Raw genomic sequence first — 26,648 nt, 5'->3', positions numbered from 1 at the left:
TTCTACATACCCTTCCAGATATGGTATCAGCGATGCCAAAATATCCATCAAAAACAGGCGTAATGACATGTGCGAATTTGTTCACTTTTTAAATTTCAAAATATACTTTATTCAAAAATAAAATTATGTACAGTAAACCATTCAATGACTCTCAATCCTTTACAGATATTTCCATTACGGGCTTTACATTTCCACAATTTTAGCCACCCATGTGGCACTCTGTCGTTTCCTCTTTCCGCACCATTGTTGAGGGGTCTACTCCCTGCCCCCCCGACCCCTCCCACTCCCGCTGGTGAAGAAACCTATACTGTGGTCCTTCCCCACCGGGCCCTTGCGGTGGCTGCACTAGGTTTCAGTGCGTCCCTCAGCACGTACTCCTGCAGCCAAGCATGTGCCAGTCAGCAGCATTCTCCTACGGACACAAATTTCAGGCCGACCAAAGAGTGTCTTTCACCGATTTGATGATCTGCCAGCAGCACCAGATGTTGGTCTCCGTGTGCGTCCCCGGGAACAGTCCGTAGATCAGAGAGTCCTCTGTTACGCCGCTGCTGGGGATGAAACGTGACACCAGCCCGTCCATCCTCCTCCACACCCTCTCTGCGAACTGACAGTGTGCAAAGAGGTGGGTCACAGACTCCTCCTCACTGCAGTCCTCCTGTGGGCAGTGGGGTGTGGAGACGACGTTTCGGGCATACAGGAGGGATCTGACTGGGAGGGCCCCTCTCACCTCCAGCCAAGCGAGGTCCTGGTGCCTGTTGGTGAGGTCTGGCGATGAGGCATTTTGCCATGCAGAATTTGTTCATGCTCTAGAAGAAGATTTTTATCTGTCCTTTGATTGATATGTCAATTTGAGGCTCATTACTTCTAATTTGGTAAACACACTGTTGTCATTGATTAACTGGACTCTGCACTCGTTCCTCAATCACACTTTGTTTCCTTGATCGTCCAAATCGCTCTACGGAGGACGCAATATCCACCACACTGCACACAGTTCTCTCTCACTTGGACAACAAAGACACTTATGCCAGAATCCTGTACATTGATTTCAGTTCAGCGTTCAATACCATCATCCCACAGAGACTAGTGGAGAAACTGTCGCTGCTTGGCCTTAGCACTGCCATGTGTCGCTGGATTCTGGATTTCTTGGCAGAGAGACCACAGTCAGTCCGTGTTGGCAGGAACATCTCTGACTCCATCACGCTGAGCACTGGATCCCCACAAGGCTGTGTGCTTAGCCCATTGCTGTTTACACTGCTAACACATGACTGTGCAGCCAGATTCAAGGAGAACCTGATCATTAAATTTGCAGATGATACCACAGTGGTGGGGCTCATCAGCAAAAATGATGAAACAATGTACAGGGAGGAGGTCAAACACCTAGAGTGCTGGTGCAGGGATAACAACTTGATGCTTAATGTCACCAAAACCAAGGAGATGATCGTCGATTTCAGACGGTCTCAGCCTGAGCACACACCCCTCAGCATCAGCGGCTCCACAGTGGAGAGAGTGGAAAACATCAAGTTCCTTGGGGTGCAGATCTCGGACAATCTCACCTGGTCGAGGAACACCACTGGGATTGTGAAACGGGCCCAGCAGAGATTGCACTTTCTGAGGAAGCTTAAACAAGCATCTCTCCCCACTAACATCTTAACTACATTCTACAGAGGCGTGGTTGAGAGTGTGCTGACCTTTTGCATCACAACCTGGTACTCCAGCTGCAGTGCTGTCGACAAAAAAACCTTGCAGAGGGTGGTTAGGGGAGCAGAGAAGGTTATTGGGGTCTCCCTACCTTCTGTCCAAGACCTCTTTCAGAGTCGATGCCTCCAGAAGACACAGTACATCATTAAAGACCCCTCACACCCTCTCCATGAACTGTTTGTTCTTCTACCATCAGGCAAACGTTACAGGAGCATCAAAACTAAAACCACAAGGCTACTAAACAGCTTCCTCCCACAGGCAGTCAGACTGCTAAATAGCTGCTCTACCTGACTCTGCTTTGGACACTTTTAACTTGCACTGGACAATTATAACTTGATTTTAACTGACATGTGGCTATTGTGTTTTACTATTTATTGTTATGTTTATTATTTAGTGTTGCGTTTGTTATGTTATGATTGCACTGCTCCTGAGAAACGCTGTCTCATTCTGCCCTGCAGAGCTGATGTACGGTTAGAATGACAATAACGTTTTTTGAATCTGGAATCTTGAATCTTGAACACAAGAGCAGCATAGCCCTTGCCATCACACTGCTCTGAAGTTTGAACAAAAAAATGCCATTTTTATACTGAAATTGACCAGTTGTATTGAAATATTGATCCAATAGAAACCGTGCACTTTTAAATCCTATTTGCATATTTAAGTATTAATCATAATACATGTTTTAAGTGTTAATAAGCAATTAAATCCACTTGTTAAAGGCCAATAATGCTTGTGAATTAGTTAAAAACTGTCCAGTAGTAAGTGTTGTCGTTGAGCCCTTCATTTCCATCTTTATCTTGTCTTAGTATGCTTATTGACCTTGATTCCCAGGATGCACTACTAGGGTAAGAAATTAAATTAAAAAAAAATAAATGATTGCTCATGATCTAATGATATTTGATTACGTACCATTCATCTTGATCATTTGCAGTACACGATTTCTGCTTTTTGTTTAAAATTACTTGTGCAAATTTTTGATTTACAGCCTAGTCGGAATAGTATGCAACACCAGTAACTCACCTTGCTTGCTGGCTAACTGTGTTATTTGCTGACGCCATCCTTATGTTTCTCTGATTTAATCATAAATTTTATACTTACATTTAGGTCATGCCCAAATAGGATATCTTCTGCTAGAAAGAAACAAGTCAGGTACTATTCCATCAGATAGCCAAGGAGCCACACCACTGCATTATGCTGCTCAGAGCAATTTTGGAGTAAGTCATGTCTCCTAATTAATAATCTAGCAATTTGGATGCTAATCTGAAAAATTGTACACCTTGCTATTTTGTGCTTTATTTTACGAAAGCTGATGTGTGTGATTGTATGAGGGGTGATTGATAAGTTCGTGATCTAAGGTAGAAGGAGTCAATTTTAGAAAACCTAGCACATTTATTTTTCCTATATTTACACAGTTAATCCAGCGGTCGTGGAGCATACGGATCCCTTCTCTGTAGAAGTCGGTGTCTTGGACCTTCAGAAGTGGTCCACAGCAGGGGTGATTGATACGTTCATGGCCTAAGGTAGAAGGAGATGAGTTATTAACTTCAAACTTACTGCATTTTCACTCAAAGAGATGAATTACACATGCATGTAACGAGAGCAGTATAACTTATCTCCTTCTACTTCTGGCCACAAACTTAACAATTGCCCCTGCCATGGACCACCTGGAGGTCCAATACACTCTTGTTACATGCACGTGCAGTTCAACTCTTTGAGTAATAATGCAGGAAGTTTGAAATTAATAATTCATCTCCTTCTACCTTAGGCCACGAACTTATCAATCACCCCTGCTGTGGACCACTTCTACAAAGAAGGGATCCGTATGCTCCACGACCGCTGGACTAAGTGTGTACATGTAGGAGGGAACTATGTTGAAAAATAAATGTGCTAGGTTTTCTAAAATTGACTCCTTCTACCTTAAGCCACGAACTTATTAATCACTCCTCGTAAGTGATTCTAAAGCAGGAGGAGGTCTGGATCTATGTGGTGGTAGCTAAAATCCCAACAGCTGTCACAAGACAATATCATCTGCCATTTCTGGTGATGCCTCCCTCCCAGATGCGTTGAACAACTTCTACACTTGTTTCGAGGTGGAAAATGACGTGGTGGCGAGGAAGACCACTCCTCCTCCCAATGATCAGGTGCTGTGTCTTACCGTGGCCGATGTGAGGAAAACTCTGTGCAGGGTCAACCCACGGAAGGCTGCTGGACCAGACAATATTCCTGGCAGACTGCTCAGAGGATGTGCAGACCGGCTGGCAGATGTTCTCACTGACATCTTCAACACCTCCCTGAGCAGTGCCATCGTTCCAACGTGCTTCAAGGTTGCCACTGTCATCCCCATGCCGAAGAAGCCTTCAGTGTCCTGCGTCAATGATTACTGTCCCATTGCACTCACATCCATCATCGTGAAGTGTTTCGAGAGGCACATCGAGACCCTGCTGCCCCCCTCATTGGACCCCCAGCAGTTCACGTACCATCCCAACCGTTCAACAGATGACGCCATTGCCACCCCCCTCCACCTGGCCCTAACCCACCTGGACAAAAAAGACACGTACGTTCGAACGCTGTTCATAGACTTCAGTTCAGCATTCAACACAATCATTCCTCAGTACCTGATTAGAAAGCTGAACCTACTGGGCCTGAACACCTCCCTCTGCAACTGGATCCTAGAGTTTCTGACTGGGAGACCTCAGTCAGTCCAGATCGGGAGCAGCATCTCCAACACCATCACACTGAGCATGGGGGGCCCCCCAGGGCTGTGTGCTCAGTCCACTGCCATTCACTCTGCTAACCCACAACTGTGCAGCAATACACAGCTCGAACCACATCATCAAGTTCGCCAATGACACGACCGTGGTGGGTCTCATCAGCAAGAACGATGAGTCAGCATACAGAGAGGAGGTGCAGCGGCTAACAGACTGGTGCAGAGTCAACAACCTGTCTCTGAATGTGAACAAAACAAAAGAGATGGTTGTTGACTTCAGGAGGACACGGAGCGACCACGCTCCACTGAACATCGATGACTCCTCTGTAGAGATTGTTAAGAGCACCAAATTTCTTGGTGTTCACCTGGCGGAGAATCTCACCTGATCCCTCAACACCAGCTCCATAGCAAAGAAAGCCCAGCAGCGTCTGTACTTTCTGCGAAGGCTGGGAAACGTCCATCTCCCACCCCCCCATCCTCACCACATTCTACAGAGGTTGTATTGAGAGCATCCTGAGCAGCTGCATCACTGCCTGGTTCAGAAATTGCACCATCTCGGATCGCAAGATCCGACAGCGGATAGTGAGGTCAGCTGAGAAGATCATCGGGGTCTCTCTTCCCGCCATTACAGTCATTTACACCACACGCTGCACCCGCAAAGCTAACAGTATTATGAAGGCCCCCACACACCCCTCACACAAACTCTTCTCCCTCCTGCCATCTGGCAAAAGGTACTGAAGCATTCGGGCTCTCACAACCAGACTGTGCAACAGTTTCCTCCCCCAAGCCATCAGACTCCTCAATACTCAGAGCCTAGACTGACATCTACATCATTTATTATTATAATTTGTCCTCGACTGTGCCTATTGTTTTGTTTATTAATTATTGTACTGCCCTGCACTGTTTTGTGCACTTTATGTAATCCTGTGCAGGTTTGTAGTCCAGTGCAGTTTTTATGTTGTTTTACGTAGTCTAGTGTAGCCTTGTGCTGTCTCACATAGTCCGGTGTAGTTTTGTGTTGTTTCATGTAGCACCGGGGTCCTGGAGGAACACTGTGTACTGTACCAGCAGCTTATGGTCGAAATGACAATAAACTTGACTATTCTATTCTCTATTCTCCAACAGTAAAATATATCGGATGTTTGTGCCTGAGCCCCATTTTGACTGCAGTTTGTAAAATAGCAATAGACCACTTAATTCTACTTTGGAGTTATTGCATTTACACCTCTTTGCACTGATTTACTGTAGGTTTAAACTCAGGATCCAGGTCATTAGATATTTTCCAGCAAAATTAGACACATACTTTAAAGGTAAGCCGTTGTCTGATGAAACTGTTGGGACATCAGAAAGGTGGGAATATATTATTTGTTAAGTTTCTAGCCTTAAGCTTGCTATTCTACTAACGTTTTGTTCCAACTGACTTCTCTGATTCTAGATTTTATAACATTTTACTGCATACTTCAGAGCTTCAATTCTTTTGTGGCAGTGATCAAAATTGTGCTTTATATTCAAGCCACTAGCTGACCCAAGACACTGCAATTTTATTTTAGAGATGTGGCCCAACAAGCCTGCTCCATCCAAATATACCCATGCGACCAATTAACCTACTAACTGATACATCTTTGGAGTGTGGAAGGAAGCCCACATGGTCGTGAGGAGAATGTACAAAATCCTTACAGACAGCAGTGAGAATTGAACCCAGCCTACTGGCACTGTAATAGCATTATACTAACCACCAGGCTACCATACCGACTTTTAATTTTAATTTTAGTCTGTTAGCTTTTGCATTACTAATTTGACCGCATCTTAATTCAGTATCTTGCTTGTTTAGTTGATTAAATTTTGTGATGCCAATGGCTGGAGTGAATGTACTCTATCTAAATATTCCTTAATCTCACTTCAGTTTTCTTAGCAGATCTCTTAGGATTGAAGATGACATGCTTTTTACCCCCATTCTGTAAATTCTGATCTGACTAATGAGGCTGATGTGAGAACTGCAGATCTTCCACAGATGGGACACTTGGTGCCCTACAGCTGCACTCCTTCCACCATTAAGGCTGGGCCCTCATGTACTTTCAAGACGTGGACTCAGAATATTCAGTGTCATTTGGGAGTTGAGGGGACAAGGATTCCCAGAGCATAGTGAAGATGTTGCTTTTTTCAAAGTAGCTTTGAACTCATTCTTGGGTATTTTTCTGTGGCTGCCTTTCCATGATTGCATTCGGAATGTCACTTAAAGTAAACACAAAGTTAGACCCGCATTCCCGGACTCCCGTGTCCTCCTTTGAATTATTATTCCCAGCATCCAGGACGCCTTCAAAAGACAATGCTTCAAAAAGGTGACATCCATTATTAAGGGCCCTCACCACCCATTACATGCCCTCTTCACTTTGTTACCATCAGATTTCTGGATGGACAATGAACCTACGTACACTACCTCACGATCTTGCACAAAGATTCCCAAGTCTCTTTGTGCCTCAGATTTTTGAATTTTCTCTCCAATTAGAAAATATAACCATATAACAATTACAGCACGGAAACAGGCCATCTCGGCCCTTCTAGTCCGTGCCGAACATTTACTCTTACCTGGTCCCTTCGACCTGCACTCAGCCCATAACCCTTCATTCCTTTCCTGTCCATATATCTATCCAATTTAACTTTAAGTGACAAAATCAAACCTGCCTCAACTACTTCTGCTGGAAGCTCGTTCCACACAGTTACTACCCTCTGAGTAAAGAAGTTCCCCCTCATGTTACCCCTGAACTTTTGCCCTTTAACTCTCAACTCATGTCCTCTTGTTTGAATCTCCCCCATTCTCAATGGAAAAAGCCTATCCACGTCAACTCTATCTATCCCCCTCATAATTTTAAATACCTCAAGTCCCCCCTCAACCTTCTACGCTCCAAACAATAAAGACCTAACTTGTTCAACCTTTCTCTGTAACTTAGGAGTTGAAACCCAGGCAACATTTTAGTAAATCTCCTCTGTACTGTCTCAATTTTATTGACGTCTTTCCTATAATTCGGTGACCAGATAATAGTCTAACTTTTTATTTCTTCTACCAAAGTGCATAACTATACACTTCCTGACACTGTATACCATCTGCCAACTATTTTGCCCATTCTCCTAATGTGTCTAAGTCCTTCTGTAGCCTATCTATTTCTTCAAAGCCACCTGCCTCTTCACCTATCTTCATATCGTTTGCAAACTTTGCAACAAAGCCATGAATTCCATCATCCAAATCATTGACATATAACATAAAAAGAATCGGTCCCAACACAGACCCCTGTGGAACACTACTAGTCACCAGCAGCCAACCAGAAAAACTTCTGCTTTGTGTATGCTGGTATCATTTCTGTTATACTATGGACTCTTAACTTGTTAAGCAGCCTTGTGTGTGGCACCTTGTCAAAGGCCTTCCGAAAATCCACGTACACGAGATCAATTGATTCTTCTTTGTCTGTCTTGCTTGTTATTTTCTCTTGAGGAACCCATGCTGACTACGGCCTATTTTATCATCTGCTTCCAAGTACCCCAAAATCACATCCATAACAATTGACTCCAACATCTTCCCAATCACTGAGGTCAAACTAGCTGGCCTATAATTTCCTATGTAAAAACTGTTCACTCTAAGGATGGTGTAGTGCAGTGGTCCCCAGCATGTGCTACCAGTCCGTGCAGAAACTATATGATTTGGCGATATGAAATGATATGAGTCAGCTGCACCTTTCCTCATTCCTTGTCACGCACTGTTGAACTTGAACAATCTCTTGTTTAGATAGATAGGTAGATGTCTTATTGTTCACAAAGGAAATTACAGTGTCACAGTAGCGTTACAAGTTCACAGATATACAATATTAGAAGAGAAGTAAGAAGAATTAAAAAATAAATTATCTTAAACAGTGTAACAAGTGGGGGTCATCACTTCTCCTGTTTACAAACCTGATTGATGAGGGTAAGGCACTTAACAGTTTCTTCATGGACTATGGTAAGACATTCAACAAGGACCCTCATGTTAGGCTGATACAGGAGATGGGATCTATGGAGACTTGGTATATTGAATTCAAAATTGGCTAGGCCATAGAAGACAATGTTATTCTGACGAGGTTTGCGATCTGTGATGTTCCACAGTGATCAGTGCTGAGACCTTCTGGATGGAAATTTAGGTGGGCTTAGTAAATTTGCAGATGACACAAAAAAAATTGTAGCATTGTTGAATGTGTGGAAGCTCATCAAAGGATACAGTACAAATTCTATCCATTGGAAATATAGACTGAGTAAAGGTAGATGGATTTAATCTGGAAAAATGTGAGGGTTGAATTTTGAGAGGTCCCATGTGAGAGAAAAGTATACAATCAATGGTGGGACGATTGGGAGCATTGATGTACGGAAGGATTTTGGGGTGCAAGTTCTTAGCTCCCTGAACGAGACAATGGAAGTAGATTGGTTGGTAAAGAAGGTGTATGGTATACTTCCCTTCATCAGTTTCAGCATTTGAGTTTCAAAGTTGGTAAGTCTTGTTGAAGCTGTATAAAACTTTGCTCCATCCACATTTGGAGTACTGTGTGCAATTGCAGTCGCCACATTTCAGAAAGAATGTTGGAGGCTTTGAAAAGTATGCAGAGAGCTGGAAGTGCCAGGAAGAGCCCTGGATTAGAGAGCATTTGGTGTAACGGGAAACTGGTCAAACTAGGACTGTTTTCTCTGGAAGGTTGGAGGTGACTTGATGGAAGTATATAAAATTATAAAAGGCATAGCTTGGGTAGATAGAGTCCCTGGCCCAAGTGTGGAAATGTCAAATACTAGCGAGCATAGATTTAAGTTAAAGGGGAGACTTTAAAGGAGAATTTCAAGGCAAGTAATTTTTCATCAGAGAGTGGTAGATGTCTGGAACAGCTGTGAGAGGTGGTGGAAGCAGATACGAAAGGAACGGTTAGTCACTTGAACAGGCAGGGAAAGGTGGATTGCCCACGTACAGGCAGATCATATTAGTTTAAATTGACATCATGGTTGGCGCAGACATGATGGGCTGAGGGTCTGTTCCTGTGCTCTGATCTTTGCTATGATTTTCCTGCTATTACCACATTCAGATTTATTTCTCTTCATTAAGCTGGTTATGATTCTATGAGGAAATGAGGTTGTGGATTTATGACTAATGTTCCTCACAGTGGGTTTTAGAATTTCAGAAGTGATACCGTTTGTTTCTGAGTCTTCATTGTTTTAGAGCCAGCAGTTTGCCTTCTTAGTTACTTGTTTGTCAGGAGTGGTGGCAAGGCTGGACAAATAGGCTGCTATGGAATGTAATCAAGGACACTTGCAGAGGTTAGCTTCATTTGAGTGGTCATTAACTGCCTCTATCCTTGATAAGTTCAAAGATTTAATTTTATTGAAGTATTAGAGAAAAAAATTTCCTTTCCTACATTAGATCCATAATTACATTTCCTTGTTTACTTGTCCACTGTAATTTCACAATGCTTGTAGAGTATATTTTTGATCTAAAGAAAATTGAAAAGGCACTCAGTTAAAAGAATATTTAAATAAATGGCCATGAAGAAAAGAGGACTCTTAAACTAAAAACAAAGAAAAATGCTCTGGCAACTGCTTGAAACTGGAATTATATGCATACGACAATGAAAATAAGTAGGTATAATTTAATCCAGCCTCCCCGCAAAAGATTTTAAAAATTACAATAAAACCTGCCTTGAGGATTCTAACACAGCCTCATTTCAAACTGTCTGAAAGTCTTGCTATCTTTTTCCTGCCACCCTGCTTACCCCATAGGGCACAAATCATTTGTCAGTTGCCAGCTTGAAGTAGAAATTGGTAACTGGCTCAGACTTTCTCAAGCCTTGTCTACTTTTTCTATTTTCGCCTCCATGACTTTCCCTTAGCCTGTACCCTTGCCTTTCTATACCACCGTTATCCCTTAAATCAGAATCAGAATAAGGTTTATTATCACCAGCATGTGTCGTGAAATTTGTTAACTTAACAGCAGTAGTTCAATGCAATACATAATATAGAAGAAAAAAACAAAGTAAAATAATAATGATAAATAGGTAAATCAATTACAGTATATGTATATTGAATAGATTAAAAATCGTGAAAAAACAAAAATAACATATATTAGAAAAGTGAGGTAGTGTCTAAGGGTGCAATGTCCATTTAGGAATTGGATGGCAGAGGGGTAGAAGCTGTTCCTGAATCGCTGAGTGTGTGCCTTCAGGCTTCTGTAACTCCTACTTGTTGGTAACAGTAAGAAAAAGCCATGCCCTGGGTGCTGGAGGTCCTTAATAATGGAAGCTGCCTTTCTGAGACACCGCTCCTTGAAGATGTCCTGGGTACTTTGTAGGATAGTACCCAAGATGGAGCCGGCTAAATTTACAACCCTCTGCAGCTTCTTTCGGTCCTGTGCAGTAGCCCGTCCCCCCCATACCAAACAGTGATGCAGCCTGTCAGAATGCTCTCCACAGTACAACTATAGAAGTCTTTGAGTGTTTTTGTTGACATACCAAATCTTTCAAACTCCTAATGAAGTATAGCTGCTGTCTTGCCTTCTTTATAACTGCATCAATATGTTGGGACCAGGTTAGATCCTTGGAGACCTTGACACCCAGGAAGTTGAAACTGCTCACTCTTTCCACTTCTGATCCCTCTATGAGGATTGGTATGTGTTCCTTTGTCTTACGGTTCCTGAAGTACACAATCAGCTCTTTCGTCTTACTGATGTTGAGTGCCAGGTTGTTGCTGCGACACCACTCCACTAGTTGGCATATCTTGCTCCTGTATGCCCTCTCGTCACCATCTGAAATTCTTCCAACAATGGTTGTATCATCGGCAAATTTATAGATGGTATTTGAGCTATGCCTAGCCACACAGTCATGGGTATAGAGAGAGTAGAGCAGTGGGCTAAGCACACACCCCTGAGGTGTGCCAGTGTTGATCGTCAGCGAGATGGAGATGTTATCACCAATCCTCACAGATTGTGGTCTTCCAGTTAGGAAGTCGAGAATCCAATTGCAGAGGGAGGTACAGAGGCCCAGATTCTGTAACTTCTCAATCAGGATTGTGGGAATGATGGTATTAAATGCTGAGCTGTAGTTGACGAACAGCATCCTGACACAGGTGTTTGTGTTGTCCAGGTGGTCTAAAGCCGTGTGAAGGGCCATTGAGATTGCATTTGTCATTGACCTATTGTGGCGATAGGCAAATTCCAGTGGGTCCAGGTCCTTGCTGAGGCAGGAGTTCAGTCTAGTCATGACCGACCTCTCAAAGCATTTTATCAGTGTCGATGTGAGTGCTACCAGGCGATTGTCATTAAGGCAGCTCACATTATTCTTCTTAAGCAGTGGTATAATTGTTGCCTTTTTAAAGCAAGTGGGAGCTTCCGCCCAAAGCAGTGAGAGGTTGGAAATGTCCTTGAATACTCCCACCAGTTGGTTGGCACAGATTTTCAGAGCCTTACCCAGTACTCCATTGGGACCCTCCACTTGCAAGGGTTCACTCTCTTTAAGGACAACCTAACACTGGCCTCTGAGACCAGAGATCACAGAGTCATCAGGTGCAGCAGGGATCTTCACAGCTGTAGCTATATTCTCCCTTTCAAAGCAGGCATAAAAGGCATTGAGTTCATCTGGTAGTGAGGAAAAGCTGCCATTGGGTTTCGCTTTGTAGGACGTAATGTCTTGCAAACCCTGCTAGAGTTGTCATACATCCGATGTCTCCTCCAGCCTCGTTTGAAATTGTCTCTTCGCCTTTGAAATAGCCCTCCGCAAATTATACCTGGTTTTCTGGTACGGGCCTGGGTTGCCAGACTTGAATGCCACAAATCTAGCCTTCAGCAGACAGAAACAAGTCCTTCAACCCACCAGCCATTTAGTACCGATTTACAGAGCCTTGAAAATGTATTCAGCCCCCAACCCTTTGTTCACATAAAGGAATATTACAACCAGGGGTTTGGATCAATTTAATTGGGAATTTTTGTTTGTAAATCACATGCTCATTTTTTCCACAGTAGAGGCCAAAAAACAGGGAAAATTGTAAAGCACGAAAAACCAGAAGTTCAGAAACTGGAAAGTCAACAGTTCAAAAGTATTCATCCCCTTTACTCAGTATTTTAGTTGAACCATCTCTCACAGCTATTAGCTTTTTGGATAAGTCTGTCTTAGCTTTGCACAACATGATGGAGCATGACTTGCCCATTCCTCCTTGTAAAATTACTCAGACTGTGCTAGGTTAGTTGGGGAGCTGCAGTGGACAGCAATCTTGAGGTCTTGCCAGAGAAGTTCGATCAGGTTGAGGTCGAGACTCTGAATGGACCACTCAAGGGCATCAGTTTTCTTCATTTGACTTTGAACTTCGAAGTTTTGAATTAACAGCTGTTTATTATCTATTTACTATTATTTTTTAATCTTGTACATTGTTCCAGTACTTGTACAAAATAAGGAATTAGCATGAGTATTTCTCATGGTATTCAAAGAGAAAACTCAAGATATCCAATCAAAAGGGACTAATTCAATGGAGAGACAGAGGAATGAGTGGTGAATATAGGAATATGAGAAATTATACATGAATTGGTAGAAGATGAAAGGGGCAAAGGAGAGGGGAGAACAGAGGAAATAAATGGCTGGCTCTGAGGTAGTCAAAAAAGGGACGAGTGCAGTGGACATGTGGAAAGAAAGAGGGACAAAGTGAAGACTAGAGAGTAAAATATGGAAGGAAGAAGGAGTATGGGGGCACAGTAATGCAGCTGATATAACTGTAACAACTTGGGTTCAGTCTTGACCTATGTGTGGAGTCTGCATGTTCTCTCTTTGACCACGTGAGTTCCCTCCAGATGCTCCAGTTTTGACACACATTTTAAAGGCATGCAGGTTCGTAGCTTAACTGGCCTGTGCACATCACTTCTGTTGGATAGGTGAACGGTAGAATCTGCTGAAAGCTAATGTTAAGATGTGGGGAATGATGGTAGGATTAATGTACAGTGCCTTGAAAGAGTATCCAGCCCTGAAACTTTTGTTCACATAAATGAGTATTGCAACTTTCTGTAGGCTTTTCCGTTCAAGGGAAAAGCTCAGTTTCTATCCCAGGCAGTGATGCAACCAGTCCATACACTCTGCACTATACATATATAGAAGTTTGTCAGATTTTTAGATTATATGCTGAATCTTTGCAAACTCCTAAGGAAGTAGAGGTGCTGCTGTTCTTTCTTTGTAATTGCACCCAGGATAGACCCTCTGAAATGATAATGCGAGCAATTTCAAGTTGTTGACCCTCTCCACCTCTGATCCCCCAATGAGGACTGTCTCATGGACCTCTGGTTTCTTCCTCCTGAAGTCAATAATCATTGCCATGGTCTTGCTGACATTGAGTGAGAAGTTGTTGTTGTAGCACCACTCAACTGCATTTTCAATTTTCCCTCCTATATGCCGATTCGTCACTACCTTTGATTCAGCCTACGACTGTGGTGTTGTAAGCCAACTTAAATATGGTATTGGATTTGTGCTTAGCCTCACAGTCATAAGTATAAAGTGAGAGGTTAAATACTACCTTTAATAAATGCAAGTAAAGTTTGGAAGATTTAAAGAGTGGTTATGAAGAACAAACATAGGAAGGTGACTGTAAATAAGTTGCAATGATGATTCCACTCATAGATCATAACTAGTTCTGACCTACATGACAACAATAATGTGCGGCAATTAAAATGCTCCTTTAATCATTTATGCTCTAAATACAATGTAGAATCCTGTCAGGAATTATCAGTTGTGTTTCTTTTATACTTTAAAGCATGTACATTGTAAATTTTCACAAAAATGGGCAATTGCTGAGGAATATATTCCGAAGAAGGTGGCAGCTCACCTAGAAGCAGGAAAACTCAAGCTTCTGCTGCCTTGTGGCTGTATGCGCAGATGGGGGAGGCTTTGGGAGTAAACCCCAAGGAAAAACTCAGAGCTGGAGCCTGTAAGACAGTGCTACATTGCTGACTGGCAACTCCTGTGACGCCGCTGTTGTCAAAGTGTATCAGTTACTGTTGTTCCTTTGGATTCATCTACTGCGCAAAGAGGGGGAGCTTGCTGCATGGGCAACAGCTTGTTCTGCATATTGTACTACCCTGGCTTGCATCCCATTTTGTATATCATGTAGACAGCTCAGATACAGTATTTGTGGTGGACCCTGATCAATGGAGAGCCCCTCTTTATGTCATTAATTTATTGGTAAATTCTGACAAAATAATTAGAGATCGATGATTTTCTAGGACCGGAATGAAATAGGTGGATATATACTGTAACATCATGCAATAAAGAAAATGTTGTGGACTCTGGAAATCTGGACTAAATGTAGAAAGTATTTCTGGAGAGAGAGAGAAAATATTAAAATCCAAAGCTGTTGCAGGTTAGAATTGAGAGGGAAAACAGAAGAGGGAGGGAAAAGAAACACATACCTGCTTATCCAGAGCTGTTGCAGGTTAGAATTGAGAGGGAAAACAGAAGAGGGAGGGAAAAGAAACATATACCTGCTTGGAAGGTGCATGAGTTCAAGTAATCAAAGTGTGAAAGGCAAATGGAGCAAGAAAATAAACAGAAGAAGATTGTTCTGGACAAACTACAAATCACAACAGCAAATCATTAGTAGCAAATGCTGTGTTCAAAATTCAAAACATTAATAGTAATATATTGCTGAAAGACAGCTGATAGCAATATTGAATGTAAATGTTGTGAAATGATTTCAGCTATTTTCTTGTATAGGAGACTGTCGAAGTATTCTTGAATCATCCATCAGTGAAAGATGACCCAGACTTGGAAGGGCGCACTGCTTTTATGTGGGCTGCTGGAAAGGGCAGTGATGATGTACTCCAAACCATGCTGAGAGTCAAAGCAGACATCGATATCAACATGGCAGATAAATATGGTGGAACAGGTTAGACTATCAGTTCATACAACTGGTTTATTTTGAACTGTAGACAGCATCAACGAATAGGTGCATATGGTATCATCTGTGCAGTCCATAATCCAAAATGGTCTTACCTTTTTTTTGGGTTGGGTAATGTGGGTGCCTTGCGAGATTTAATCTAGGGTGAAGAACAATCATAGGTGTACTTCAATATGACAGTGTTCCTTTTCTGCCTGCTGTCCTTGTGCTTTTCGGTAGCATAAGTTGCAAGTTTGGAATAAACTTTAACAGAACAACCTGTTGAGTTGCTGCAGCATACCTTGTAGATGCAACACATCGTAGCCATGGCATAATGGTGGCAGAAATATTGAGTATATAAGGTATCAATCCAGCAAGTTGTTTTGCCTTGGAGGATGTTGAGCTTTTATATATTACTGCAGCTGTACTCATCTAGGCAAGTGAAGAACAGTTCGTTACATTCTGCTTTGTACTGTCTGCACATTGGAAAGATTTTTGGAGAATCAGGAGCTGAGATACATGGCACAGAACAGTCAGTCTCCAAACTGCTTTTTGTTCTCTTCCCCCTCCCCCACTTACCCCAGAAATACCAGGATATTGATATAGGAAATTCGGCTATGGTACAGCTATTGATTGTCAGGGAGTAGTAGTTGTTTGGACACTATCACGTTGGCTTGACAAACATATTACTTGCCATTTATCATTCCAACTCTTAATTAAGTCCATGTCATTGACAGTTTTGTTGTGGCATCTCTTCTTGAGCATCTTGGTTACTTGTGACTAGACTACAGAGCTTTGATGTTATCTGTTGTGGAACTACATATGTCTTGACGAGGATGGCTTGGACCCAAATGCTGGAGTATCCGAGGCTAAGGATCGAGACATGGTCTCAAACTGGATCGAGAACTGAGTTCAAAACAAACACTAGACGAAATCACTAGTAGGCTTACGATTGAGCACTGAACCTATGTTCAGGTGTTCCTTAAATACTCAATTCTTGGCACCCAAAACGAGATCATCAACTAATGGGAACATCCTAAGTCCTGAAAGAGGCCATACTCTGGAGAATTCAGAGCGTTTGAATCGCAGAAGCTGGTGTGGTTGGGGGAGTCTCGTAACAGAAGTAAAGGGAGACAAGTGAAACCCCATAGCCCCACAGAGAATTAAAAAGACAATTTGAGAGATAAGCAGCAAGTAGACCATGGCTTGTATTTAAGCCATAAATGGTATTCGTTACAGAGCTTTAAACCTAACCATTTGTATAAATAATGTGGAGAGTGATAATCTGCATTAGTCTAATATATATTATTACAAACACCTAATATTTAAAGTTAGAAAACACTAGCTTCTAACTTGTTTTTACAAATTACTGGAAGACAAAGAAATCATGTGTATCTTAAGACCTACCTGCAGCTATGCCACAAAAGAACTTAGTTGCTCTAAAAATGTCATCCAGAAAAGGAGGCAACATATTTACAGTTTTCTGTCAAGATATTTTACTCAGTGCTATTTTGTTGTTCATGTTGTGGGTGTCATCTCCTCTAAATAATAGTTATTTTGTAACATACATAATCAGATTATTTTATTTAGTAGTATTGCTCAGACAAGATATTAGGTTTTCTGCACACGAAAGAGTTAGGGTGCCCCCTTTGGTAATACTTACAGTACTTTGCCATAATTGCTGCATACTATGGGTTTAGCTTCTCACACAAAACAGTGCTGCAGCACTGAAATTAGGGTGTGTTCATTGCCAGTATTGTCTAGCATTGCTTAGCTCCATGGTGACAAATGAATACTGTGCCATAAGAAATTCAATCCATCTTTCTATCCATAGTTACTGACAGTGCTGAAAGCTTTTCATTATCTAGCTTAATGGTGAAAGTGAAATTCCTCCTCCCTAGTGTCGGAAACAAGTAGAACATTTGCAGAAACCGCTATACAGTGCTGTCGTCAGTTACTGGACATGACGGTAGCTATGCTAGCTGTTCAAACAAAGCCCTTTTTGTATTTGCTTGGCCTGAGAATCCTCTTGGTCACTGTGACTCCATCATTGAAAATTGGCATTACAAGGCGACTTGTGTACTTGGAGTGGGAAACAAGCAAACAGCATCAGAGTGACTGATACTGGAAACAAGCGGGCCATGCTGACACAGCAGCTCTTTATTGTTGTGCCATTATCGGCATCCCATATGCTACTTGTTTAACAGATAACAGCACTATTTCGTAAGAAGAGGAACGTAAAGCAGAAGTAAGAGTTCAGATAGGTCAAAACTTGCCAGTAAAAGGCATGAATGAGCCAAATCTTCGAAACAGCACGAGATGGCTTATCACATTCTTTACTTCTTACCAGTTTTAGAGCTTGTTAAACACTTGACATAAATCTACACCTGAATGCTATACAATCAGTTGTGATGCTTTGTTCCGTACCATGACAACGAGATAGTGAATACTCAGAGAAAAAGCTCCTTAAGATCCTTTCTACAGAATTTGCCCATACAATACCAAAACATCTTTTTTTATAACTATCACAAAACTCTAATAATAGTTTTTCAAAAAATGTGATCATTAAATTTCATGAATGAAATCCATAAAAAAGGTTGCTAAGAGTTATATACACATAGCTTGAGTGCAATATATTATGATTCGTAGCTCACTGCTGTTCTGTCTTGAGAAGTGGTACGTCTACTGTTTTTACCCTCATAGAAGGTGTATAATTAAAGGTGTGGGATCTAGTATTTCACACTAAGACTCAGAAAGGGAAAAAAGACAAGTAGCCTTTAGGATTTGGTGTGATGCATGTTTTCATCCCTTCTAGCCCGAAGAGCATTATCTAATGTGCAATGATGTTGATATTAAGCTCCTACCTGAAAAAGGAAGCAGCTGTTAGATTCTACTTAAGTAAAACAGAAATAATTTCAGATCACTTTCTAAGACCTATTTCACCTATTCTTGCGGATGCCCATTCAGTAATTTCTTCTTCTTAGGCAGTCTGTTGGGTTCAATAGTGACTTGTGGTTTTGTGAGTTCTAAGGTGCCCGATGAGGCCAATGTAGGAAGGCAGTCCGCTCCCTCCATGACATTAAAGATTCATGTTGAGACCCTGGAATCATGCCTTCTCATTTCAACCGCCACCTCTCAGTGAAGGCGGACATGAGTGATGAAATTCACCACTTTCTTCAGTACTAACATGCACTGCAGCAGAGTCCCCTCAGGGGGTCTGGGAAAGGGGACTGTCACTCTACCATCCGCGCATTCATAGTCATACACACTTGGAATTCCTTTTCTTACTCATGCTCATAAACAGAAAAGAAAAAAATACTCTTACTCGCAATGGTCCGAATCCCTTTTTGTTTGCTTTGTTTTCATTGTTTCTTCATGGGACCCGGCCCACAGGTGCACTCGCGGGACCTGAGCCCTGCCTGAGACACTTCGGGTGAGCTCACAGGACTTGAACCTTGCCTAAGACACCTTCGTACACGCATGGAACCAAAACCTGGCCTGACACACTCCCTTTTTCTTTTTTACTACCTCGGCTTTCCTCCACTTTCCCCTATTTTTCAATATGCGACTAATATGAGGGTGTACTTTGACTATTCCACATAGCAGGCAATTTGCATCCCATCAGCAGATGCAGTTCTTTGATTAAATATGAGCTGCCTAGGATTTGGGACTTATCAGCTGCTCTGCCACAGTTCCGTTCCCCTGTATAACAAAGTCAAGGATTAATCATCTCAATGAAAGCTTCACTAACTATCATCGTCAATTAACTAGACTCTGATAATATACACTCTTTCCTCAAGCTCACTTGATTTACTTGTGCACAAGGAGAACATCATAGCCCCCCTCACCACCCTGCTCTGAAGTTTGAACAAAGAAGTGACCTTTTTATACAGAAATTGACTAGTTGTATACTAATATTGATCCAGTAGAAACTTTGTGCGCTGCTGAATGCCATCATTTGCATATTCAAGTACCAATCATAATAAATATTTCTGGTGTTAATAGCCAGTTAAATCCATGTGTTAAAGGCCAAAAATAATTGAGAATTAGTAAAATAACTGTCCAATAGTAAATGTTGTCCCAGAATCCTTCATATACAGTACATCTTCATCTTGTCTTGGTATGCTCAGCGACCTTGGTTCCCAGGTTTAAACAGAAAGGCTGTACAAGAGTTAGGCTTTCGAAGACCATGTTCAGCCTAGGTGACTGCACTATGTCTGCACACTTGCTGTCAGCTTATCATCTTGACTTGTTGCCTTAGTGATCATTCACACAGAGAAAGGCTTACAAAGTGTCTGTGCTCTGTTTGGTTAGCACACTTCTTAACCATTGCTTTGCTGCAATTTCCACAGTACTTTATAGTATATTTGTGATCTATCTTCTTGTATGTACATGATACAAAAGATGAAGTGAAAATATTTAAAATAAACTAAGTTTATCCCAAGTTAAATGTCACGGTTTCAACTCCTTTACTAACGTTCTTTGGGGAAAGAAATCTGTTCTGACACATCCTGGCCACAGCATTAAGAGTTATTTGAAATGACCAAACAAAACAATAAACTGAAAATCACCTGCATTTATAAAAGTGCAAAACCATCAAACTTGCAAAATGCTGCTCACGGAATTTGGAAATGTATCCCCTAAGTTGGGTGAAATTGTTCAGCAGCTAAAGTCTGGCGTTAGCTAAAAGGCTTGATTCTTTGAGGACATTAGTGTTCAAGAATCTGCCATGACTATTCAGGGTATCTCCTGATTTAGAGTCAGGACTGACCCACTGCAGGCTGGACAAAGTCAGAAGTGAGTGTCCCTAGGAGTACTCAACTTTGGATCCCTTGAATTTTCGGATACCAACTTCAAAAATGATCAGAAAACATTTGCTGATTACTTCTTCTTGCCTTCTCTCAACTGATGAAAAACACTGTGAAGAATAATCAAACAACATGAGAAAGGAGCAGGAGGGGGTCCCTCAACCCCCTCAAGCCCAATGCACTGTATAATATGATTATGACTAATCTGCTTCAGGCCTCATCTTCCTTGCCAGTTCCCTAAAGCTTCATATTCCCTCATCTTTCAAAGATTTTTCTGTCTCATCTTTAAATATTTGCAACGATTGACCTTCCCCATCCTGACAGAGTAGTGAATGGCAAAGCTTCACCAGAGTGTACTTCACCAAGAATAGTAGGCTAGCACCATGAAGTTTGCAGACAAGCCCTATGGCAGATGATCATGGAGAAACCCTGAAGGGTAAGCTAATCTATCTGTTGCCAATGTACTTGTTAAGAATGATACCGCCATCCTGCCATTCTTTGAGAGATTATGTTTCATCATCACTTTGAGGATAACTCTGTTGTATTGTGTGGCATCACAATTATGATAAATTGGATAGATTTTAAATGAAGACAGCAGCTCAAATGTGGATACCAATGAAGGATCAGGAGCAGTAGCAAGGAATATATATTTATCACCATCAGTAACCTTGTAGCCTAACATCCCCTGATGAAAATTAATGATCAGTTCGGTTTGTGTGGAAAAACGGAACACAAAATGTTGCTAATATTGAGATATCAACGGCATACAGGACCAAGTACATGCTAAATATCAGAAGCAGGTAGAGTTAAGCAACACCACAACCTATAGATCAGATTAAAACTCTGCAGTTCACATGCACTCCTGAATGATAGTAGGCAATTAAACAACGGAAGAAAGAGGATCAACTAACTTTTCTTTGGAGAAATGCCCCTACATATTTTAAGAACCATCTTCGTCGTACTTACTGCTAACAAACTTATTTTATATTGTAAAGTTAAGGAATTAAATTGAAAGGGTTATTCCATTTATACATATTAATATTGTCCTGATTAAATGTTGAAAGCTCTGTTTGAAAGGGTTTGATGGCGTTTCTATTTTCTTTGCGTCTAGCTCTGCATGCTGCAGTCCTCGGGGGTCATGTCAGCACGGTGAAGCTGCTGTTGGAGCACGGGGCACAGGTAGATGCTATGGATGTGATGAAACATACACCACTCTTCCGTGCTTGTGAGATGGGCCATAAAGAGGTGATCCAGACACTTATTGAAGGTTAGCTTTCTTTATAATTGCTGTGTGTGCAGAATATTTGCAAGTTTCTTCTCTTCCAGCTAAATAGTAGAAGAAACACTTGATTTTGCTTGTGGTGATTAAAAGAATAACCTTTATGAGTGCTTTTAAAGTCTGAAATGGCTTTTACACAGCCTGTGGATAATACAAACAACTGACATTATCTGTGTAAGAGACAGACTTTATGACAGTTATAATGTTAATATAAATAAAAAATGCCCACTAATTATAATTAAGGTGTCAGGCCCTCATGGTGTACCTGGTAGGGCTGTGAAAACCTGTGCCAACCAACTGGCAGGAGTGTTCAAGGACATCTTCAATAGTCAGAGGTTCTCACCTGCTTCGGATGGCTAACGGTGATACCAGTGAGAAAGGAAAGCAGACTGAGCTGCTTCAATGACATACAATGGGGTGAAGTGCTTTGAGAGATTGGTAATGTCAGATCGCCGGCAGGTGGTAAGAGTGGGCTCCCTCTCCTCTGCCCCTCTGACCCTCAACACAGGTGCCTCTCAGGGCTGTGTCCCAAGCCCCTTCCTTTACACTCTGTATACCCCTGACTGTGTTGCCCCACGCAGCTCCAATCTGCCAATTAAATTTGCTGATGACGTGACACTGATTGGCCTAATCTCAAAATGAGGCAGCCTACAGTGAGGAAGTCATCACCCTGACACAGTGGTGTCAAGATAACAACCTCTCCCTCAACGTCGCAAAAACAAAGGAGCTGGTTGTGGACTGCAGGAGGAATGGAGACAGGCTAACCCCTATAGACATCAGTGGATCTGGGGTTGAGAGCGTGAACAGCTTTAAATTCCTTGGCATAAACATCACTGAGGATCTCACGTGGTCTGTACATACTAGCTGTGTAGTAAAAAAGGCACAACAGCGCCTCTTTCACCTCAGATGGTTGAAGACATTTGGTGTGGCTCACCCAAATTCTAAGAACTTTCTACAGGGGCACATTTGAGAGCATCCTGACTGGCTGCATCACTGCCTGGTGAGGGAACTGTACTTCCCTCAATCGCAGGACTCTGTGGAGAGTGATGCAGACAGCTCAGCGCATCTGTAGATTTGAACTTTCCACTATTCAAGACATTTACAAAGACAGGTGTGTAAAAAGGGCCTGAAGGATCATTGGAAACCCGAGTTACCCCAACCACAAACTGTTCCAGCTGCTACCATCTGGGAAATGGTACTGCGGCATGAAAGCCAGGACCAACAGGCTCCAGGACAGCCTCTTCCACCAGGCCATCAGACTGATTAATTCATGCTGATGCTACAGTATTTCTGTGTTATATTGACTATCCTGTTGTACATAATATTTATTATAAAGCACTATAATTGTAAAATTGCACATTTGAATGGAGACACCACATAAAGATTTTTACTCCTCATGTATTTAAAGGATGTAAGTAATAAAGTAAATTCATTCATTCATTCATGGCTAGAATCAACTCCTGCCTAAGCAAGGACCTAGGCCTGCTGTAATTTCCCTATTGCCACAATAGGTCTACAGCAGATGCAATCTCATTGGCTCTCCACTTGGCAATCATCTGGACAATAGTAATACATATGTCAGGCTGCTGTTTATTGACTACAGGTCAGCATTCAACACAATCATACCCTCAGTTCTAATCAACAAGCTTCAAAACCAGGGCCTCTGTACTTCAAGATTCAAAAAACTTTATTGTCATTCTAACCATACATCAGCTCTGCAGGGCAGAATGAGACAGCGTTTCTCAGGGGCAGTGCAATCATAACATAACAAACGCAACACTAAATAATAAACATAACAATAAATAGTAAAACACAACAGCCACACGTCAGTTAAAGTCAGTTATAAGTGTCCAGTGCAAGTTAAAAGTGTCCAAAGCAGAGTCAGGTGGAGCAGCTATTTAGCAACTGGATCCTTGACTTCCTCACTGGGAGACCACAGTCTGTGTGGATTGGAAATAACATCTCCTCCTCGCTGACAATCAGGACTGGCACACGTCAAGGATGTGTGCTTAGCCCACTACACTGCTCTCTCTACACCCACGACTATGTGGCTAGGCAGAGCTCAAACAGCATCTATAGATTTGCTGATGAAACAACTATTGTTGGCAGAATGTCAGATATTTATACTTACTGTAATGTAGAGTTTTTAATTCTATGTATTGCTGCTGCAAAACAACAAATTTCATAAATGACATATGCCAGTGATATCAAATCTGACACTGAAGTGGTGAATTGGATCATGTGTTTTACCTTGCAGGTCAATGCAGGGGAGAATAAGAGGAAAATTTTAATTCCTTGAATATAAAAATCTTTCCAGAATACACACCTTCTGTTCTTGAAAGATTTATGTAGCCTGAGGACCCCCCCCCCTTCCCTAGCTAAATTTCAACAGAACCACTTGACACAAATCCAAAACAGGCCCTTTGACCCACTGTTCTTGATGGCCAACCATCAGGAACCTATTTATACTCATCAGCTATTGATTGCCTTCCCAGCAATTGTCCTGTAGCCTTCCATGCCATGGAACTTCAAGTGCTCGTCTAAATGCTTTTTACTATCAGGCAGTGAATTGCAGATGTCCTCACCTCAGGTGAAAGGATTTTTCTTCAAATCCCCTCTAAACCTCCTAACACCCACAAAAACTATGGTCATGAACACCTCTGTTAATTCTGAAATATGTTGTTTATATCATTAAAGAGAAATGCATATCATTCATATGAGTTGCATATCAAATGCAACTCATTCGTAAGGCCAGTGATGTTGTGGGGATGGAACTGGACTCTCTGACGGTGGTGTCTGAAAAGAGGATGCTGTCCAAGTTGCCTGCCATCTTGGACAATATCTCCCATCCATTACGCAATGTACTGGTTGGGCACAGGAGTACATTCAGCCAGAGACTCATTCCACCGAGATGCAGCACTGAGTGTCATAGGAAGTCATTCCTGCCTGTGGCCATCAAACTTTACAACTCCTCCCTTGGAGGGTCAGACACCCTGAGCCAATAGGCTGGTCCTGGACTTACTTCCTGGCATAATTTACATATTACTATTTAACTATTTATTGTTTTATTACTATTTATTATTTATGGTGCAACTGTAACAAAAACCAATTTCCCCCGGGATCAATAAAGTATTACTATTACTATGACTATGACTAAACTGTATTACTGGTAGAGGAAACCTTTAAGCTAAGGTACTGATAGCATTCCAGGTGCTTAAATGGTTTGCTGAATCTTGGCAGTTTTTGATTGTTTTTAGATAAATAACATTAAATAACAGTAGCTAATATTTATATGGCACCATCACAGCTGAAAGCCGTTGAACTAGAATAGAATGTAAACTGGGGAAATAGGTGAGGATGCTCTTCAGGCAACGTATTCAGTCGTTTTTCAAACTACAATGAGTCATTGCAATGTAAGAAGTTCTGTAGATAAGTACCAAAAGGCCAATTGGTTTGCTGAATCTGGAGTTTGGCAAAGTTCATTTTGGCAGTGAAGCACACTCCTGTCATGTGATCTTTGGTGTTTCCCTGAGCCTGTGACAAATCCAGCATAACTGGCAATTTCAGCATTTTGTTTGACTGCTCCAAAACTGACACTACCTCTTCCGTTCTCTGGAATGCTTACCAAGATTATATAATTGTACGAAAATCAAGTTGCTGATCCAGACAAAAGTCTACAGTTTAATGGCATCAAATAACACATGTAAAAGCCATCATAACATACTTGGGCAGATCACCTGCTGACCCCAAGGTCAACAGTAGTCTGCCCTTGGACCACAATGTTTTGTTGCATGTGATTGAAGGCAGTTAACCGCTGGTGGTTGACCTCAGCTCATTGGAAGAGCTCACTGTAGTGTAGTGTGTACACGGCCATCCCTATATAACTGGCTGGCTGTGTCCTCAGAATGGCTTTGACACCCAGTGAGACCTTTGGCCCTGGCTCACTAGCTATCAAAGCAATTACTGAACTTGAAAATTTGTGAATACCTTTGACAATAGATATACCTTGGAGCTAATGAAAAGTTAAAATAATATTAAAAATTAAAATTAACTTAAAAACACTAAAGCATACATATTTATAAAACAATTAAATACATATTGGCTTAAATTAGCTTATTGATCCAGCTGTGGACAAATATATGTTTCCATACATATCAAGAACTTGTGCATTAGGTCTAACCTGGAGCAGATGCATTTGGGCAAATTTTGCACGCTGATAGCTGAGAACTTTGTACAAATATGTATTGTCCCACTGGCCCCATTCTCTCAAAATGTGAAATAAGTTAAAATAGTCAGCAGCAAAAGTCAGCCTAGCATTGGTAATAGATTCAGTTTTGTAAAGTGCATAAAGATTTAAAAAATCAAAAGTTCAATAAGAAGAGCCAAAATAGATCTGTCGGTGGTTTGTGGACATAGTGAAGGTGTATCACGTTAAAGACAATGTTTCAGAATTTGACGATACTAGTGATGCAGTAGCATTTTCCATTAGATTAGATTCAACCTTATTGTCATTGTACCGAGTACAGATACAAAGCCAATGAAATGCATTTAGCATCTGACCAGAAATGCAAAGAATAGTGTTACTTACAAAATAACTGCGAGTTTAAGAAGTGCTACAGCACGCAAATATAAAAGTACTGAGACAGTACAATATGGATGCAATACTGCTTAGTGCCGTGATGAGAGGTTCAGCAGTGTCACAGCCTCAGGGAAGAAGCTCTTCCTGTGCCTGCTGGTGTGGGAGCGGAGGCTCCTGTAGCGCCTACCGGATGGGAGGAGAGTAAAAAGTCCATGGTTAGGGTGAGATGCATCCCTGATAATGCTTTTCACCCTGCCCAGGTAGCGTTTATGGTAGATGTTCTCAATGGTGGGCAATTTGATGCCGATAGTCCGCTGGGCAGTTTTCACCACACACTGGAGTGCTTTGCGTCCGATATGGGACAATTGCCGTACCACACTGAGATGCAGTTGGTGAGTATGCTCTCAATGGTACAGCGGTAAAAGTCCGTCAGTATCCTGGGACAGAGGTGAGCTTTCTTCATGCTCCGTAGGAAATAAAGGCGCTGTTGCTCATTTTTGATCAGGATGAGTAGTTCAGGGACCAGGTGAGATCCTCAGAAATGTGGACACCAAGGAATTTGAAGCTTGATACACGCTCCACTACAGTTCCGTTGATGTAGATGGGGACGTGAGTGTGACTCCTGGCTTGCCTGAAGTCCACAATGATCTCCTTGGTCTTCTGGGTGATAAG

The 26,648-nt window shown here is 41.8% G+C and overlaps 1 protein-coding gene across 12 annotated transcripts in view; it reads left to right on the top strand.

The window, feature by feature from the left end:
* The window catches only part of invs (inversin), a 276,292-nt gene that overhangs the window by 153,500 nt on the left and 96,144 nt on the right, over positions 1 to 26,648 (top strand). For 11 of the 12 annotated variants that reach the window (XR_011885432.1, XR_011885430.1, XR_011885431.1 and 8 more), the window contains 3 exons: positions 2,803 to 2,912; positions 15,148 to 15,319; positions 21,230 to 21,385. Coding sequence is in view for 9 of the 12 variants with exons in the window: in XM_072253501.1 (XP_072109602.1) it covers positions 2,803 to 2,912; positions 15,148 to 15,319; positions 21,230 to 21,385 (438 nt within the window). In the remaining 3 variants the exon portion in view is untranslated. The remainder of the gene's footprint in view (positions 1 to 2,802; positions 2,913 to 15,147; positions 15,320 to 21,229; positions 21,386 to 26,648) is intronic. The other variant, XM_072253505.1, reaches the window with a different exon arrangement.

The sequence above is a fragment of the Mobula birostris genome, chromosome 3 (assembly GCF_030028105.1).
Source record: "Mobula birostris isolate sMobBir1 chromosome 3, sMobBir1.hap1, whole genome shotgun sequence".
NCBI classification, from domain to species: domain Eukaryota; kingdom Metazoa; phylum Chordata; class Chondrichthyes; order Myliobatiformes; family Myliobatidae; genus Mobula; species Mobula birostris.
The sequence above is the reverse complement of the archived record's forward strand: the minus strand, read 5'-3'. Positions and strand labels throughout refer to the sequence as shown.